Source organism: Drosophila ananassae, chromosome XR, assembly GCF_017639315.1.
Source record: "Drosophila ananassae strain 14024-0371.13 chromosome XR, ASM1763931v2, whole genome shotgun sequence".
Classification (NCBI taxonomy): domain Eukaryota; kingdom Metazoa; phylum Arthropoda; class Insecta; order Diptera; family Drosophilidae; genus Drosophila; species Drosophila ananassae.
In genome coordinates, this window is record NC_057932.1 from 13,648,034 (window position 1) to 13,663,900 (window position 15,867).

The 15,867-nt window shown below is 34.7% G+C and overlaps 2 protein-coding genes across 5 annotated transcripts in view; both read right to left on the bottom strand.

Annotated features, from left to right (window-relative positions):
• Nucleotides 1-2,086: 2,086 nt before the first annotated feature.
• LOC6505289 lies at nt 2,087-3,218 on the bottom strand. The gene has a single exon (XM_001965664.4). The coding sequence runs from the start codon at nt 3,037-3,039 to the stop codon at nt 2,803-2,805; it is 237 nt and encodes a 78-aa protein (XP_001965700.1). The 5' UTR covers nt 3,040-3,218; the 3' UTR covers nt 2,087-2,802.
• Nucleotides 3,219-5,555: 2,337 nt separating this feature from the next.
• LOC6505288 (mannosyl-oligosaccharide alpha-1,2-mannosidase IA) overlaps nt 5,556-15,867 on the bottom strand; it is an 80,167-nt gene continuing 69,855 nt past the window's right edge. For all 4 annotated transcript variants that reach the window (XM_001965663.4, XM_032451936.2, XM_032451935.2 and 1 more), the window contains 5 exons: nt 9,373-9,985; nt 8,665-8,889; nt 8,455-8,593; nt 8,127-8,388; nt 5,556-7,500 (listed from right to left, as the gene is read on the bottom strand). In XM_001965663.4, coding sequence (XP_001965699.1) covers nt 7,354-7,500; nt 8,127-8,388; nt 8,455-8,593; nt 8,665-8,889; nt 9,373-9,985 — 1,386 coding nt within the window. In that variant the 3' untranslated portion in view covers nt 5,556-7,353. The remainder of the gene's footprint in view (nt 7,501-8,126; nt 8,389-8,454; nt 8,594-8,664; nt 8,890-9,372; nt 9,986-15,867) is intronic.

The following is a 15,867-nucleotide window of genomic DNA, read 5'->3' on the forward strand; positions in this document are numbered from 1 at the left end:
TTCTCGAACAGCTAAGATCAGAAAGATATATACTTTTCGATCGGACATTGAGGTACTATCCGATTTATGGAAAATAAAAATTCCTATCTTGAAAAGCCAGCTTTTTATTAAATATTTTGAAACTTTACATTTAAGCTTGATGTTTATTTAAATTGTTCTTTTCAGGATAAATGGAATTGGTTTTTTTTTATCTCCATGACTTCTATACCGGCTTGTTGAACCAATTTTGAAAATAATTTTAAATAAATGTTATTTCTCTTAATATTTGATGTTATTTATGTGTTTGTTTTCACTTTTATCTGCACTTTTTTCAGATTGCATATCTCGACTCGGGTATATCGGTATGGGTTTCAGTGTGTGTGATTTTTAGGGGGCACGTTGGCCAGACCCAGATACCCAGACCCAGATAATGCCTGTACCGGCCCAGAGATAAGCCAGTCCGAAATCGGCGGCCATAAAATTATTAATTAGAACACACAATGCCGATATGTGAGGTCCGACAATCGAAATCGATATGTGTCATTTCCAGTACGCTAATGTCACCAATCAGCCGATCCACCCGGCGAGAGTAACACGAACTAGTCGGCTGCTTGCTGCGATAGTATTCTACTCGTAGTATTTGCTCAATATCATTATTCGCACACGCATTCGCGAACTCACGCGATAAGGTTAAATATAGCACAGACACAGACATGTGTGCCCAGCATACCAGCCCCAGCACATCCTTACATAAATACATGCATACACTGTGCCAAAAGGGGGGCAACTTCCTTCTCTCTTTCAAAACTATGTCCAATAAAGTGTTTGAAATATAACTAATATAATATATTGATAGATCATACTTTAAAATTAGTCGTGTAATGTACAATAAAATATTTATATTTAAGTATATGCAAGAAAATATATGTAATATGTAAAATATATATGTAAAAAAAAAATAAAAATAAATATCAAATGAAAATAAGCGATAAACTTGCAATTTTAAATACTCATTTTACGATACGATATCCGATAAAAGCAAAAACATTGATTAATTCATTTTCACATTTATAATAAAAGTACAAATGTTATGTACTATTATTAAATAATATATACATAAGATATAAATAAGTTATATATGTAAATAATTCTCAAGCCACGATGTGTTTTTTAATACTTTATGATTACTAAATCAAAAAATGTAATCGATTTTTTGCCAAGACTTTTTAGTGGAGTTTCTTTGTCGATTTTTTTTTACGAAAACTAAAAATTGTAATGAATTGCCTTCAAAAATATTTATTGATAATTAAAAATAACAATTGGCTTTAAAATCTTCCATATAAAATAAAAGGAATTTAAATGAAATCTTTATTATTAAGAATTTTATCTTACTTATTATTTAAAAAAAAAAAGAATAATAGTTTATATTTAAATTTAAATTTATATATATAATATGTTTGCTAATTTTAAATTTTGTTAGCTATTTTTTAATTAAAATAATTAAATTAAATTATTTTATTTGTTACAAATGATTGGCGTTGAAAGATTTGTAAATTAATTCCAATTTTTTTTGAAAAATCAAAGAAAAACTTGTAGATGGAGTAACTGGCCCACACTTTCTGCCAGTGTAGGTGCATCTTTAGCATGCATATAAATGAACTCTCCGAGAATTGTGCTCAATTATTTTGCATGCGGCGAGCGAATGCAATTATTTCAACCCACCCATCTTCCGCCCAGCCCCTCCACCCTACACCCTCCACCCTTTTGCCCCCTTCCATCATCGGCTTTCGCTTTTAATTCGCCTCGCTTTAATTCCAACAGTTTGTTGAACTTTCTCACAAAATACTTGACACTTTTTAAAGTCGAATGAAAAGCGGACAGAACCGAACGTTCCTGATTTTTCCAAAAAATCAAATCTCAAGCCGCTCTTATCGCGTTTTCGGTCTGCGACCTTGAAAATAATTGATAAAAACAAAAACAAAACCAGAGGTAGGCAGAAAGAACGAAAATGAAAACAAAACCGAAAACAAACAACAAAGCCAGAGTTGATGTCCAAAAGAAAAAAAAAAAACTATATAACTCACACTACTAAAAAATCCAACATATGTATTCTATGGGTATATGAAGTATTTTTGTATTTGTGTAGAACTCGTTTTTTAAAATGCGTCGTGCGTTTATTAGCGCTTCTTATACAGATATTTATTTATATATGTATATAGGTTATATCAAAAAATATCATAAACTGTAGTCTTTAGCTCTAAATACAACTTAGATAGATACGTACAAAAAACTCTTAAATTAAGTATAGAGACGAAATTAAAACAAAAAACACTTGATCAAAAAAAATATTTAAAATGGAACATGTGCTTAAGTTAAATAATAACTAAGGGTTCTCTTTTTTTCACAAACAAAAAAATATATTTTTGGATTTTTAAATTCTTCTTCAGCTCTCATTTGAAAAAAATTAAGAACCATATTTAAGGTTTCTCATGCACAGAACAAAAAAAAAATGTCATAATTCTTGTTGAATTTTTTCTCATTTTTGTTTTAGTTTAAATATCATTAAATATTTTGTGTTTTTATTTTTATGTATTAATTTTTTTGTATTTGTTTTATTTTTTAAGCACTCGTGCGGGGAAAGCTAGTGATTCCATTGTCCTCTGGTAAGTGGATTGATTACAGGTGATGGCTGATTATTTCATTGATTACTTTGCTGATTACTTTCGGAGTACTCCAGTGCAATGTCACCTTTTCAACGGGTGGCTGTTGAGGGTGAAGTAGAGTGTTTTTGAGTTTGGGTGATTTTTCCCCATCTTCCAGTGTTCACTCCCGGTCGGAGGAGTTGCCGTTGGCCACCTCCTTGCCGGACGTCTTGCACTGCAGACAATATCGGTAGGAGACCGGCTCCGGCGGCTTGTTGTTGCCCTGGGACGCCTGGGCGGCGGCCGCTGCTCCGCCCACGGTATCGAAGGGATTCGGCTTGCTGTCCACCGGACTGATGGGGAAGTGCTGCCAGTGGGGGCAGGGCATTTGCTTGGGCGGATGGATGGGGAACGGCATTTTGCAACTGTATCTGCTGGACTTGTATCTCAATCTGGTCACTGGTTCCAGGTCCCTGGTATCCGTATCTGTAGCTCACACTCTATCTGAATCTCTATCTGGACTTGTATCTCTATCTGCAACTGCTGCCGCTCTGCTCGAAGTCTGGATGCGAACTGTGCGGACTGCTAGAAGCAACGCCGCAACGTCAACGACCAAAACAAAAAACACAAAAAAAAAACAAAGCACAAAGAAAGGCCATAGATCAGGTAGCCGACTAGAGGATGCCCTGGAAGATATATTTTTGAAAATTGAACTAGGTTATTCTAAAAAAAATGTGAGTTAAAAGTAAAAGTACTCTTTGGTCATAATTAAATTTACGAATTTTTATTAAAAATTTACTAAAATATTTACTTTACATCAAAGAGTTCGAATTCTGTTAAAAAAATATATTGACATTAAGATTAAATTTTTTGTACAAATAAATAAATAATACTTAGAAAATATTAAAAAATAAATATTTGAATTTTAACATTGGTCCAAAAAAAGGTTAGGATGATTTTTTAAAGCTTAAAGGTTAAAACACACAAAGATCAGTTAAAATATATTTCAATACTGTTGAAATGGTTAAGAGCAGTTCGAGTATGTAAATATTTTGTTAGCAAACCTTTTTTTGCAACCACCTGAAATACTTTTTTAGGAAAACTTAGGGTATGCCAGCGAGAGGCACACAGATACTCACGCACACCACCGCACAGCCGGTCTGGCGGGCTCGTCTAGTCAACAAAGAAACCAACAACAACGAGCGACAAAAGAGAACAACAACTTCCAGGGCAACAACAACAAACAGAAGCATTGTTGATCATTTAGCTTGCTTATCGCTATATTTAAGTATTTTATTAAAGAAAATAAAAAGGTTTTATTTTATTCACAAAGATTATTTATAATTTATTTTATTTTATTTTAGGAATCAATTTGTTAAGTCAACAACCATTAATTTTGATATTTAAATCTTTCTTTAATCTTTCTTTAAATAAAATTAATAAAATTAATAGAATGTTCTTGTTGTTTTAAAATAAAGTTCATGAAATTAAAAAAAATATTTGAAATTGTTATAACTTATAACTTATATAAATTGAAACTTAGTTTTCGAACATTTTTATGTATTACAAATTAACATATTTTAATAATTTTTACATCCTATATAAAATATTTTTAAAATCTAGCTATTTTTGGCTAATTTATGTTTTCAGATCCCCAGTAAAGCCATATCCAAAGAGAGAGAAACCGTGGACAAAGAGAGGCGGACGAGAGACCGGTCTGCGATACTCCGGATTCCAGGCTCTGGAACTGTCTCGTTCCTGGTTTCCCACTCCCTTGCTCACGTGCTGCACCCTCTCTTTGTGCGGCTCCCGGCAGTACTCTCTCTTTGTGAATCGAGTTGCAAATTGTGGGAGGCGAAAAGTGGGCGTTGGGGCTTTTAATGCAATCGTCGCTTGGCTCTCCTCCGTTTTATGGTTATGCTTTGTTCCCATTCGCCTTATTGCAGCCAGTTGGCAAGTTGGTGCACGCAGGGAGGGGATCTTATGCTCAAAGATTTCGGACTTTGCTCGCCGAAGAGCTTTTAACCCTAGAATGTCCCGGGGTTCTTTATTTACGGACTTAATTGCAGCGAAAAGAATTTCCAAAATACATACATATGTATTCCTTTATAATTCTATCACATATGTATTAATTTAATACTATCAAACACTAGATTAATAAATATATTATACAATATTATGTACTCCTTAAAATTAAAACCTTTTTATCTTCAAAAACAGGAAAGTATGGGCATTTTTTATTTATTAATATTTATTTATTTATATCTTATAGTCTACTGATCCCAACAATTTTAACTTTAAAATAGAGATACTAGTTTTGTGTGGAGCAGATTTGCGGACACACGGACAGGCGGACAGTCGGATCCGCCAACTCGGGGGTGATTTAGATCGAGTATATTTATATTCTGGATATATTTAAAGGTCCGAAGATCTCCTAAAAATTTTAAGAAAAAATAAAAATAGTTTCTCAAGAAAAATATAACTGATTTAAAAGGGTTAATCGTTGAGGGGTTGAGGGTGGTTGATTGGCTTTCCGTCTCGACGTACTGTCCCTTTCCTTTCCGGGTTCTCGAACCGCCGAATTGCTGAATCGCCGGAGAATGTTGTTAACCTCAGTTCTGTGCTTTGTGCTTGTTTGCCTTTTGTGCAAGTTTCTTCATTAAGTATACGCACAGTTGACACGCGCAGTTCAAGTGCTCATTAATTGAGATTCGAGTGCCTTATGTGGCAAGATACCTCTATCTGTATTTGGATCTAAATGCATCTGTATTAAAGTATTTGAAGGAGGAGTGCTTGTTGAAGTCATATAGCTATCAAGATAAATGCCCAAGATGTTTACAAAATAAAATTAAAATCAAACTGAATAAGTAGATATTCTCAGCTAAGAATTAATATTTGTTTTAGGCCCCTTTTAATTAAAAACACTTTTAAAACTTGTAAGTTAATTATTAGATCTTTATTAAACTTATGATTTAGGCAAAATACAATTGTCATCTTCAGCAGCTCAGGAACCGCAGTTGATGGATAATTAATGCATTTCCATTTGCTTTTTGTTTGTGTTTAATATCGTCAGATCAGAGCATCAGATACGTTCTATACCACATATATGCATGTATCTAGATACTTGTATTTGCCTCAATTCTAATTTGATCTAAACAAAAAAATATGTTTTGGTGTAAATTCTAAGTTAATGCTTAGTTCTCTTTGTTAATCATTTGAATGTTAATTAATCTGTTTGTTATTTAAGTTCTCTTTATTGATTTCAAATAAGTTGATCATTATTTAAGTTTTTGTGTTAAAATTTGTTTTTAAAATTCTCTTCTTGTTGTCACATTCATGCCTTAGCTGCTAGGTATTATTAATTTAATTTTACTGTTATTTAATCACTTTACACAGCCCTTGGGCTGTGCATGTTTTATTAATAGAAAAAAAAAAACAATTGCATAATTTCTAATGTTCATCTCCTTCCTCCTCATGCGATGTGTGTTGCCTTACGGACTATGGATTACACTTCTAATAGAATTATAAATATGATTATTATTGTTTTTTTCCGTTTTCTATTTTCTGTTTGCTGTTGCTTGTTGTATTATAAAAAAATCATTTACAACTACCACAATCGATCGAATGCTGATCAGCTGGGTGCCATTGTATAATTATTTTATTTTAACAATTGCCTACGATTCATTTGATTTAATTAAATACAAATACGAATACAAATATAGATTGATTTTCGTACATTTAAATATTTCATTCATTGATGTTTCGAATGCATCCTCCTCTCGATTCCCATCAAGTAAGCTAGACTCTAGATTTAGATTTAGTTTAGATTTATATTTAAATATTTAGACTACAAAGTAAACAATGTGTAAGAATATATGCATTTATATATTTGTATAAATATCAATTCGATTTTCTGCCGCCTTCATTTTGCGAGGAAAGTTGAGAAATTATTTACAAAACAAAGTGATCAAAGATTCGAATTGGAAGTCAGCAGAGTAGATCCAACTATCTATTCAAATGCCACCCGCACTCTGCTCTGAGATATAGTCAAAGATATAGTCGTAGATCGAGAATTGCTTGATAGAATGCTTCAGAGATAGTTACGTAGCTGGTTGCTGGTTGCTGGTTAGTTAGTTATTTAGTGAGAAAGTGCCTTGTGAATGCAAGGAAAATCATATTTAGAACACCTGAGTTTTACATTTACACATATATCCGTAATCCATATATATATATATATATATAATATATCATTATATTTTTAATATCAAGAGTGTTTCGCTAATGGAAATTGAGGTCACCGCCTTCGTCATTGTTCTCACCACACCTCTGTCACTATTTGGATTATTATATTTCAATAAAAAAATATTCAAAAAAAAATCGTATGTGGGAGAAACTTGTGCAGAGAGTTAAAAACTAAACTACGATATATCCGTTTGGTTTCCTACATATATGTGTATATATATCTATATATATATATGTATGTGCAAGCTTTATAAATATGTTACATCGAAAGGTTCTCGTGTGCCTCGGCTGAGATTACATTTTTTTTGTTGCGAACGCAGTTGTCATTGCATTACGCTAAGCTACCTACTAACGAAAAAAAAACCCTATTAAAACGAAACAAAGACACATAAAGGTCCTTCACACATATAAGTATGCAGATGTCCGGGAGCTAAGTAAGGTGCATCTTGGCCAGCAGCAGGAGGCCAACTAGCGGCCATCGGTGGCCCGCTTACGAGGCATTCGAGGCCGGGAGCGTCACGGGCGCCTGGCGGTAGAACGCGTTCGCCCCCTTGATGGGCAGCGGATGCGCCTCCGTGTTGAACACCCACTCGTCCAGGGGCAGCACCGAGTCGTCCGAGAACAGCAAGTACAGGTACTGAAAAGGAGTAGAATATTAGTCCAGAATCCGACATGGGGGGTTCTTAAAATATTAAGGGTATTAATAATCTTTTTGGGAGAAACAAAAAAAATTCCGCAACTATAAATATTTAAATTGTTCTCATTTTTTATAAAAAATATCAATTTAAAGCCTTTAAGCTAATTCTAAAAATATTTTTATATAAGCAAGGAAACATTGTTAAACGTCCATCAATGTCTATTTCTGAAGACATAAGTTGTATCAATAAGAGATCATCAATATATATTAGAATGAATATTTTAGAAAAACTATTTAAAATCTAACTCCATATTTTTACAAAATATCAATAAAGCAGCACTTTAAAATTGTTAGAAGATTTTTAGTTTCTCGAAAAATATACTGGAGTGACGCTGTCAATTAATGTACGGCTTACAGTGGGACTAGATTTGAAAGTGAGATTACAAAATCAAAATAAATATTTATCTTTCTATGAGTATTTAAGAATATAATAAAATACACTGATCATAGTTGGAAAATAATATAAAAAAAAGCAAATTCTCGAGACAAGTCTACGATGACTTAAAAAATATATATTAAAGCTATCTAGCTGGGCTCCCAACATCCTATTTGATCCTTTAGCTCACCTTGAGCGTTTCTGCGAGGAAGAAGCTCTGCTGGACATCGTCCTTTTGCGGCTCCTGCTGGTAGACATTTCGCAGGCCGCAGTAACCGTGCGCCGTGCGGCAGTGCTTCTCCAGGGCGAGTACCGCCTCCCAGCCCCAGTCCCTGTACTTCTGGTCGTGTGTGAGTCGCCACAGGACGAAGTAGCTCTCAAAGGTCTCCGGTCGCAGGATGTAGTACTTCTCCTGTGATCGCAGGGCACGTGCCTCCACGGCATCACTGAACCTGTTGGGTGAAAATTTTAAATTAGTTGAAGAATAATTTAGAAGATTTAAAAATTCCAGAACGCACCGGAAAGCCTCGGGACCCAGTTGAGTGGGCGTTCTCACGTAACTCTCGTGGCAAGTGTTTGTAATTCCCTTTCCCACTTCCATGTACTTGTTTGTGTGATCATTTTGACGCGTGGCGGCTCCCAGAGCAAATAGACCACCTAAAAGTATAATAAATAGTACATTTAAATACAAATAATTGTTCGAACTTGAGTAAACTTTCAAGACTCACCCGAAAAGCAGGCCAGATGATCCATTTTATGCTCCAACCGATCGAACTTCAGATCCGAGACATAGGTCAGTCCATTGGGACTGGTGCGTACCATCTTGTCCATTATGGCCAACATGGCCTCGTCGTACATTTCCCGGGCCTCTTCGTCGGTTTGTCCGGATTGGAGCCAGGCCTTCAGCAGATACTCGTAATAGCTGTCGCCCAAGGCGCCCAATGACATGTGCACTGAAAATTATTAAGATATAATTTATTTATAACTATAAATTATAAATTTAAGAACTTTGAAAGTTTTAAAATTTTAATCTATTATCTGTTTTTTATGTGTTTTTCGAGACAAAGCTATTGTGAGATTTTAAATAGATTTATGATACAATACCCGGTACTTTCTTTAACATAAATTAGATATGAAAAGATTTTCTTAATTTATTTATTAATAATAATGGTGATTATTAATATCCAGGGACCCAAAGAATCTGTATTATTTAAAATATCTTATTTGAAATAATTACCCGGTAGTTAAAGGGATTCTTTTCTTGTTGAAAGTTTTTAAAAGAACATATTTCGAACCATAAACCAAAAATTAATCATTTAAAATTTGTAATATAATTTACCTAAAATAATTAGAAAATTCATCTAGATTGCTAAATCTCACAAAAATATCTTCAAAAATCTCCCTAAAACTAGTATAAAAATACTTATGAAACTCACACTGTCCCCATTTGCCCGTCTTTGGGTTCAGGAAGTTGGGATAGAGTCCCTTTGGCTTCTCAATTTCCTTGAGCACCTGGCGAATGGTCTGGACGCGTTCGCGGTACAGTGGGTTTCCGGTAATGTCGCTCAGGTAGGCGAACTCCAGGTGCAGAGTGCCGAACTCCGACAGAATCGAGCTGCCGCCGGAGGCCCAACCGTAGTTTTTGGCCACGCCAGTCTTGGTGTTCACCAGGGCATAGGGTATGCCCGTGGGCGTTTGGAAGGCGGGCAGCAGCTTGTCGGCAATGTGCTGGGCCTTCTCCTTGTACAGCGGATCCCCCGTGAAGGCGTACAGGGTGAGCATGCCGCCCACAAATCGGATATTCGTCTCAAAGACACTCAACTCGGCACTGATATTATCCAGCGAGAATTTCCGTTCGATCCAGTCGCGACCCTCGCGGTACTCCTTCTCCAGACCCATAATGTACAGGGTATCCAGTCCGTCGACGATCGTGGCCCCCAGATCGTACGACCCAAAAATACTGCCCACATGAGCCCGTTGCGACAAGGGGCGCAGCTCGTTCTTGCCCCACGCGTACAGCTTGTAGTTGTGCCACGCGTGCTCCATCATCTGAAAAATAATTAAATAAAAAAACTTATTAAGATTCATCTCATATTATATAAATTTTTTTAAAAATTATTATATAAATCTCATACCGCATAAATTTTTATAATAAAATGTATAAAAAGGTTACTTGAATTGATCTTCCATTCAAAATACTTTAAAAATATAGTTTTTAAATTATTTTTATTTATTCCAGATTCAATGTTAATTTAAAAACCAAAACCTGATTATTTTAAAAAATATCAAAAATGTCAACGAAATCGTCAACGAATATAACTAAAGCTATATTATTAAAAATTTATACAAAAAGTTCCTGCAATTTTAAAAGGTTTCAAATTGCTTAAAAAAATTCTTTCCTGAGCCTAATAAAAAGGCATTTTCAGTATCAAAACATAACTTGTAGTTCTGAAACTATAAGAAACATATACACTGCGTTTCACTTGAATAGCACACTTTTATATGCAATTTCAAATCTTGAAATCTTTTAACCAAAAAGAAAACTCACTGATGTTTAAGTTTCTTTTTATAGTGTAATCAATTTTAAATATAAGAAAAGTAACAAAACCTAAATTAAATTAACAATTAATAAATGTTAACAAAAGAACTTAAAAACTTAAAAAGTTCCTCAACAATTTTGTTTCACATGAATAGCACATCTTGTTTTTAAAGTATATTTAACGAACTTAAACAATAGGAAATGTGTTTTTATTTAATAGTGAGTATTCTAATATATATTTTTGTTAATTTAATAATGGGTTATGCCCCCCTTATTCAATATAACCTCGTAGATTCTGTTGGGCACCGAATCATATAGACTTTTTATATAGTCTAGGGATATTGTAGCCCAGGCTGATCTGAATGGCTTCAATAAGATCTTCTTTGTTTTAAAATGGTTTGCCAGACTCATTAACCTTTCTGACCAGTCATCCCCAAACATTTTCAATTATATTCAGATCCGGCGAGTATGGTGGCCAATTCAGACTATCAACATTTTTATCTTTTAAACAAGAAAGGAAAGCTAACTTCGGGCGGAGCCGAAGTTGATATACCCTTGCAGTTCAGTCGCAGTCCGCTAGGTGGCGCCACGCATCTTATATTATTAAATATATAGCGGATCGTATATAGTCGGCCGATCCTTATGAAATTTGGCATATTGAATTATTTTGCCCAAAGAGTAATCTGTACCAAGTCCCATCTTTCTAACTTAAAAAACACCAAAGTTATGCCAATTTCGACCGTTCTATGACAGCTATAGGATATAGTCGGCCGATCCTTATGAAATTTAGTACATAAGATATTTTGGTCAAATATAACATGTGTGGAAAGTCCCAACCCTCTAACTTAAAAAACACCAAAGTTATGGCATTTCGGATCAATCAGTTATATGGCAGCTATAGGATATAGTCGACCGATCCCGGCCGTTCCGACTTATATACTACCTGCAAAGGAAAGAAGGGTGTGTGCAAAGTTTCAACTCGATAGCTCAAAAACTGAGAGACTAGTTTGCGTAGAAACCGACAGACAGACAGACGGACAGACGGACAGACGGACATGCTCATATCAACTCAGGAGGTGATCCTGATCAAGAATATATATACTTTATAGGGTCGGAGATGTCTCCTTCACTGCGTTGCACACTTTTGACCAAAATTATAATACCCTCTGCAAGGGTATAAAAAGATTTTACAATACGTGCAGTATAAATTGGGGTATTGCCGTGCTGGAATGTCTAACGCAAATTATTTAAAAAAATTTCCAATGGTGGAAAAGCTTTTTCCAGGACGTTTAGGTACGCTTTTGCGTGCATGTTTGAGGATAAGAATTGGAGTTCACAAGTCCCATAGTAAGATATGGCTCCCCAAACCATAAATCCGCCTACTCGACTATGTAAAAGCTCCAATTGATGCGTCCCTTTTCTCAGATCATGAAAGTAATAATTGTAGCCATCTGGCCCCTCCAAATTGAACTTTTCCATCAGAAAAATCTACGCGCTTCCACTCGTTACACCATGACATATTGACGCGGCAAAAGGTCAACCGTGCTTCCTTTCGATTGGGGTTAAGCGGTGGTTTTTTTGTTAAGTTTCAAACGCTTAAGATGTTTAGCTTTCAAAATAACTCGCCAAACAGTAGTTTTGCTCGCGTCAACACCTGCTTTTTCCCTTATCTTTCTCACGGAGTCATAAGAATTCGAGGCTTCCCGCAGAATCGCACCTTTATCTGTGCCGCTAAGGACATTACTTTTGCGACCTTTTATATTTTTTCCATAGTTTAATTTGTTGTTGATAAAATTGTATACGACTTTTCTGCTTCTTCTAGTTTTTTTCGCAATATTAGCTACAGAAAGGTCACAATCAATATAGCTTTGTATTTGGATCTGTTCTTTGTGACTTAGTGACGTTCCACGACCCCTAGTTGCACAAAACGATTAAACTATGTTTAAAATTCACAAACTAATCAAAAAACGTTTATGATTCAATCTCCTTGACCGCTGAAATGACACTAAATCTAAAATGTGCTATTTAAGTGAAATAAAAAAGGTGCCAGTTATTGAAGCAAGTTGAAAAGAAAATTATGGTAAATTTAAACGTTACATTTTCAGACTTCCAATTTTTGTTTAAAGAGAGTAGATAAGGATACGAATTAAAAAGAGCAACAATCATTGCATTAGATCAAGCAATTGTTGAGAGATGAACAAGTAATTATGAAAAATTGGGTGTGCTATTCAAGTGAAACGGAGTGTACTTATCCCTCAACACTTTAAAAATGGTACAATAATGACCTGAAAATAGAAAATAATTTAAGAGAAAGTTTTGAAGCTTGAAGTTTTTATTATAAAAACAAAGTATTTAAAAGTGCTTTATAATCCGTTTTAGATGAAAGTGGCTTAAGATTATTAAAATAATATTTTTCTGCTTATTATTAGAAAAAACTTTTTGTTTTTATTGAAAAAAGTTAATAAAGTGTAGAACAAATTACATTTTAAACATTTTAACTGCTGGACTCTTTAGAGTTCATGCTTAAACCAATTCAATTGAATTCAATTTCCATAAACTACACATTACTCTTTAATATTTTCAATTACACAAACGGCCGCCCATAAAATAAGGAAATAAATATCCGCACATTAAGAATTCATCTCTTTTTTGCAGGATTTCAGCAGTTTTTTCCTTTGAACCTATATTTACTCTGCTTAATGTTTGGCCTTTAGTAGAATTTATTTCATGTTTGGTTTCTCGCTTCCAATTCGGTTTGCAATGTTTGCAAACGTAAAAGTTGATTTTTCACCCATATTCTACCATTTTTTTTTTTCTGAAAATATGTGTGTGTTTTTTGTAGTTTTTGGTGCGGCTTCAATTGAATATCGCCCACTCACAGTCCGCGCACCTGAAAAGTCACGTAGTTTCGCGGTAGCCACAGAAATGTTAATGAAATGGACAGCGGAAAATCCTTTGCAACTGCAATACCCTAACATAGGGTATGAGGGATATTAGGACTTGAAGATATGGACAATTTATAGGCAGTACAAAAAAAATGGCATTTCATTAAAATGAAAAAGTAATTCATTTTAATATTTTCTGTAATATAATATGAAAATTAAATATAGAACACATTAGCTTTAAAATTTCTATAAATAATTCTTCAACGAAACTTTTTTAAAAAACCAGACAAACATAATATTCTGAAAAATCGAGATTTTTTTAGGAATAATGGTGTTTTAAGGAATAATAAAAGTGTAATAGTTAGGAATAACAATACAAGATTTGTATCATATTTTGTTTTGGTTTAAAATAACCCACATTTGAGTAAAATTTTGAAGAATATGTAAAATTCTTTTTTAATATAAAATCCCAAAATAAATACCACAAATTCCTAGGAAATTTTAATATTCGACTTTATACTTCACCCCTAAAAACATCAAGATTCATTTTAGTTTTTTTTTTAGCTTCCATTTGGTTTAGTGCAAGTATTTGGTTTTGCATTCGTGTGCGTGTTTTCACATGAGTGTGTGTGTGTGTTTTTTTGTGATGGGGTAGCCTCTGCTGCAGGCATTTGCATTTCGCCTTGTATTCACATCCGTTCGCACACTCACACCTGCACACATAGCATAATTTGGCATTGCATACTTTCGAGAGCCCCTCACGTTAAACTCTTGCCCACTCGCTCGCTCCCGCGCCTCCAGAGCCCACTTCCTGTTCCTGTCCCCCCTCCCTCCTCCTCGTTACGGTTTGGGTTTCATTTGGTGCAATTTTTTTTTCTCCATTTTTGCGCAAAAATTAAATTACGACCGCACTACAAAGCACACAGCACTTGAAAAATTAAGCCAACGAAAGGTTTGGGACTTAATTATGAAATTTTACTAATTATTTTTTAGGAATCTTAAAAACTAGTACTTTGGAAGACACAAAAGTTCAAAATTTATGCCAAGATATATAGCATAAATATTAAAATAATATTTTATTTTAAATCACCTATTTAACTTTAAATTACTATCTTAATTAAGAGCCTCTATAACCTCTATAAGTACCGGGTATCGTATAATGTTTATTTAAATTCCAAAATATATGTGTAAAAAATATAAATAATTAAATTTCAAAATATATTATTAATTAATTTATTCATAAACATTTATTTTGTATTTAATACTATTGAATAATATTATTTTCTCCTGTGTACTTTGTTCTACCTTTCTCTTCTCAGTTTCCCCACCATTCGCTTTCTCTCTTTCTTGATGTTTGCTTTTGTTTTTGGCAGAGAAGAGCAAAGGAAAGGGCTGAACAAATATTAACAATTTTCCCGGTAATTAATTAAAGTCCAACGCGTTGACATAACCTACTGAACGGCCCTCCACCCACTTAACCCACTCGGGCCAGCCCCTGCCAACCCTTTAACCCACCAGCTTAACGCCTTAAATCAGAGGCACTCCGGTCTCTTAAATTTTAAACCTTAAATTGGGTTTAGGTAGTATTTATAACTTTAATTATTTATTTCTCAAACTGAAAACTTTTAAGTCACTTGACTTTAAAGTCCCAAAATCTCTTATTATCGCTGCCCTCCATTAGCGTATTATTTTTATTTTCACCCCAAAAAGCTAATTAGCAGCTTTTTATTTGCGAATTAAACTCTTAGCCGAAAAAACATTTATTCGGGGACAGAACCGGGACCTCCCTGGGACCGACCACCGGATTCCGGAATCCGGCCGCAATTCTCCGGAAAACCTCAAAGCCGGTGGTCACCAAAAGAGATGGCTATACATCAAAAGACAAAGAGAGAATGATAGAGGGGCAGACTGGGGGACTGGAGAATGAAGAACCGCTGTCAGTGAATTAAAAGTCGAAATGTTTACAACCCGCAAAAACACTTTAAACGGATTACAACAGCTGTGTGCGGAAAAGTGTGAGAAAGGGGCTTAAAAACAGGACGAAACAGTGGCGGCCAAAGGACGAAGGACGAAGGGCACAGGTCAGTCATCAAGGCGGTCAAATGGAAGCAACTTTTCTGCTGCTTTCTCCACTTCTCCATTCTCCGCCCGCATTTCCTTCCCATTTCACCCTCCGCCGGCTGTTTGTTCTTAGCAGCTTCTGTTCTAGCAGATTTAATGAGCCGCAGAGCTCGGATTGATGGATGACATTCAGGAATGTCAAGTACGAGAGCAGAACAAATTTAAATGAAACCGAAAACGAAAACGAAACCCAAACTGAAACCGAAACGGAAATAAAATACAATTAAACGCCAGGTTAAAGTTCATAAAACAAAGATTATGTTTTGTTTGTGGTGATATGCAATTTTTAAATGAGCTTTTAGATTGGAATGGACTTTGAGTTATACTCTTAGAATGGGCAGACTTAGTTGAAGACAATACTTGTTATAAACTTCATAAATAAACTG